Source organism: Lithobates pipiens, unplaced genomic scaffold, assembly GCF_037356315.1.
Source record: "Lithobates pipiens isolate NorthernLeopardFrog02 unplaced genomic scaffold, aLitPip1_a1.2 Scaffold_35, whole genome shotgun sequence".
Lineage (NCBI taxonomy): Eukaryota > Metazoa > Chordata > Amphibia > Anura > Ranidae > Lithobates > Lithobates pipiens.
This window is the reverse complement of record NW_027507811.1, coordinates 26,580,196-26,582,695: the sequence shown is the minus strand read 5'-3', so window position 1 is coordinate 26,582,695 and position 2,500 is coordinate 26,580,196. Positions and strand designations below refer to the sequence as shown.

Here is a 2,500-nt window from a genome sequence, read left to right as displayed (position 1 = left end):
CTGGTCTCAAATTCCCGGTGTCCTCCTTCTGGTCCTCCATCAAGGCGTCCTTTTTCCTCGGGTCCTCCCTCAAGGCATCCTTGTAGAGATCCTTGTGTCCTTCTAAATATTCCCACTCCTCCATAGAGAAATAGACAGTGACATCCTGACACCTTATAGGAACCTGACACACACACACAACGGTACCGTCACCATCCAGTCACAGGGCTTGCCTGTAACTGGATAACACCCGATAATTTGTGACACCACTTACCTCTCCTGTCAGCAGCTCAATGATCTTCTGGGTGACTTCTAGAATCTTCTTGTCCTTTCTCTCAGGTATCAGTGATTGCAGTTGAGGCACTGTGATGATCACATTGTCACCAGACTTCACCGGAGGAAAACGCTGTAATAGAATATCAACACAGTCATGTGACCACCCAGAATCCTCCTCACCTCTCCGGTCAGCTCTGTGTTTTATTAATAGAGATTAGGAATGAGCTCAGGCTAGTTTGGATCCAAGTGCCAATCATACCGAGGCATTCCCCATCCTGCAGCCGAACATATGAAAGCAATGTGTATGCAAGCGGCTGCGTGGCCAGGAATCCCTCGACCACTTATCATTGGCCAGGTACAGTTACAGTTTCTTGACGAGATGGCTCAGTTGGGTTCAGAATAGGATACGAATATGCCTGAGCTCATTCTTATTAGAGATGAGAGTGATGTCATGTGAACTCCCAGAATCCTCCTCACCTCTCCGGTCAGCAGGCATACAATCTCCAAGGTGAGGTTTAGTATCCTCTCTGTGATCTTGATCTTTTCCTTATCCATCCTCGGTGGAACAGTCAGGAAGAAGACTTGGGACCTGGTAGAAGAAAAGGACTATGGTGAGGTCACAGAAGCCTTGACAACGAAGTACCGTAAAGCAGAAAGTGAAATAAAGTCATTCAATAGGTGAGCGACATTAAATAATCCTCCAATATTGAAAAGAGATACAACTATGAACATTTTTAGTAAAGCATATTGTATAAGTGATAGAACCTCTCAGTAGAACAGATTAATAAACCAAGGAGCCTTCTACTAACCAGATGAGCTAAATGCACCACAAACTCCTCGATGTCACAAGCTGCATGGTGCCAGCCATATATGTAAATCTCCATGCTCACTGAGGTCCACAGAGGCTCCTCAGAGTAAGGGTGGCCAGTCATGGTCCTATCTGAATAGTGCTGATAAAGTCCACTACGGGAGCGATCATCCTCGGCTTTAGAAGAGCTTGTTATTTCTGAAACGTTCCTCCTGAAGCCTGACCTGGCCTGGCTATTTTTGTCAACCTCAGATAGTCTGACTAGGTTTGGTTTGGTTGAAGAAGGGTACCTGCCCTTCTCTTGATCTCCTTCGAGCCAAAAACTGCCCACCTGATCTCCTTCCAGCCAAAAACTGCCCACCTGATCTCCTTCCAGCCAAGAACTGCCCACCTGATCTCCTTCCAGCCAAGAACTGCCCACCTGATCTCCTTCCAGCCAAGAACTGCCCACTTGATCTCCTTCCAGCCAAGAACTGCCCATCTACCTTCTTCATTGCTCTGCTCGCCTATATGGGTTCACTAGCTGGAAACCACCACAGATCAGCCATTTAAATGGGCAAGCCATTTAAATTGGCAAGAGCACTGGAATAGCAGACCATCTAGAACTCTGGTCCTAATTGGTCTACCATTTTTCTCAATAGCAGATCCGCACACTTCTCCCAATCTCCTTCCAGCCAGGATCATCCATCTACTTTCTTTCTTGCTCTGCTCACCCATGTGGGTTTCCCAGATGAAAACCACAATTGGCTAGCTATTTAAAGGGTCAAGAACTGCCATGATAGAACTCGAATAGCAGACCATCCAGAACTGCCCACCTGATATCCTTCCAGCCAAGAACTGCCCACCTGATCTCCTTCCAGCCAAGAACTGCCCATCTACCTTCTTCATTGCTCTACTCGCCCATATGGGTTCACTAGCTGGAAACCACCACAGATCAGCCATTTAAATGGGCAAGCCATTTAAATTGGCAAGAGCACTGGAATAGTAGACCATCTAGAACTCTGGTCCTAATTGGTCTACCATTTTTGTCAATAGCAGATCCGCACACTTCTCCCAATCTCCTTCCAGCCAGGATCATCCATCTACTTTCTTTCTTGCTCTGCTCACCCATGTGGGTTTCCCAGATGAAAACCACAATTGGCTAGCTATTTAAAGGGTCAAGAACTGCCATGATAGAACTCGAATAGCAGACCATCCAGAACTGCCCACCTGATATCCTTCCAGCCAAGAACTGCCCACCTGATCTCCTTCCAGCCAAGAACTGCCCATCTACCTTCTTCATTGCTCTACTCGCCCATATGGGTTCACTAGCTGGAAACCACCACAGATCAGCCATTTAAATGGGCAAGCCATTTAAATTGGCAAGAGCACTGGAATAGTAGACCATCTAGAACTCTGGTCCTAATTGGTCTACCATTTTTGTCAATAGCAGATCCG

The 2,500-nt window shown here is 46.7% G+C and overlaps 2 protein-coding genes across 4 annotated transcripts in view; both read right to left on the bottom strand.

Annotated features, from left to right (window-relative positions):
* The window catches only part of LOC143956160 (uncharacterized), a 482,654-nt gene that overhangs the window by 108,582 nt on the left and 371,572 nt on the right, over positions 1–2,500 (bottom strand). The window lies entirely within an intron of this gene.
* Positions 1–2,500, bottom strand: part of LOC143956222 (uncharacterized) — a 13,264-nt gene that overhangs the window by 8,135 nt on the left and 2,629 nt on the right. Inside the window, exons 2-4 of one of the 2 annotated variants that reach the window (XM_077466396.1) lie at positions 733–844; positions 254–385; positions 1–163 (exon numbers count right to left, since the gene is read on the bottom strand). The exon at positions 1–163 is cut by the window's left edge and continues 71 nt beyond it. In XM_077466396.1, coding sequence (XP_077322522.1) covers positions 1–163; positions 254–385; positions 733–810 — 373 coding nt within the window. In that variant the 5' untranslated portion in view covers positions 811–844. The remainder of the gene's footprint in view (positions 164–253; positions 386–732; positions 845–2,500) is intronic. The other variant, XM_077466397.1, reaches the window with a different exon arrangement.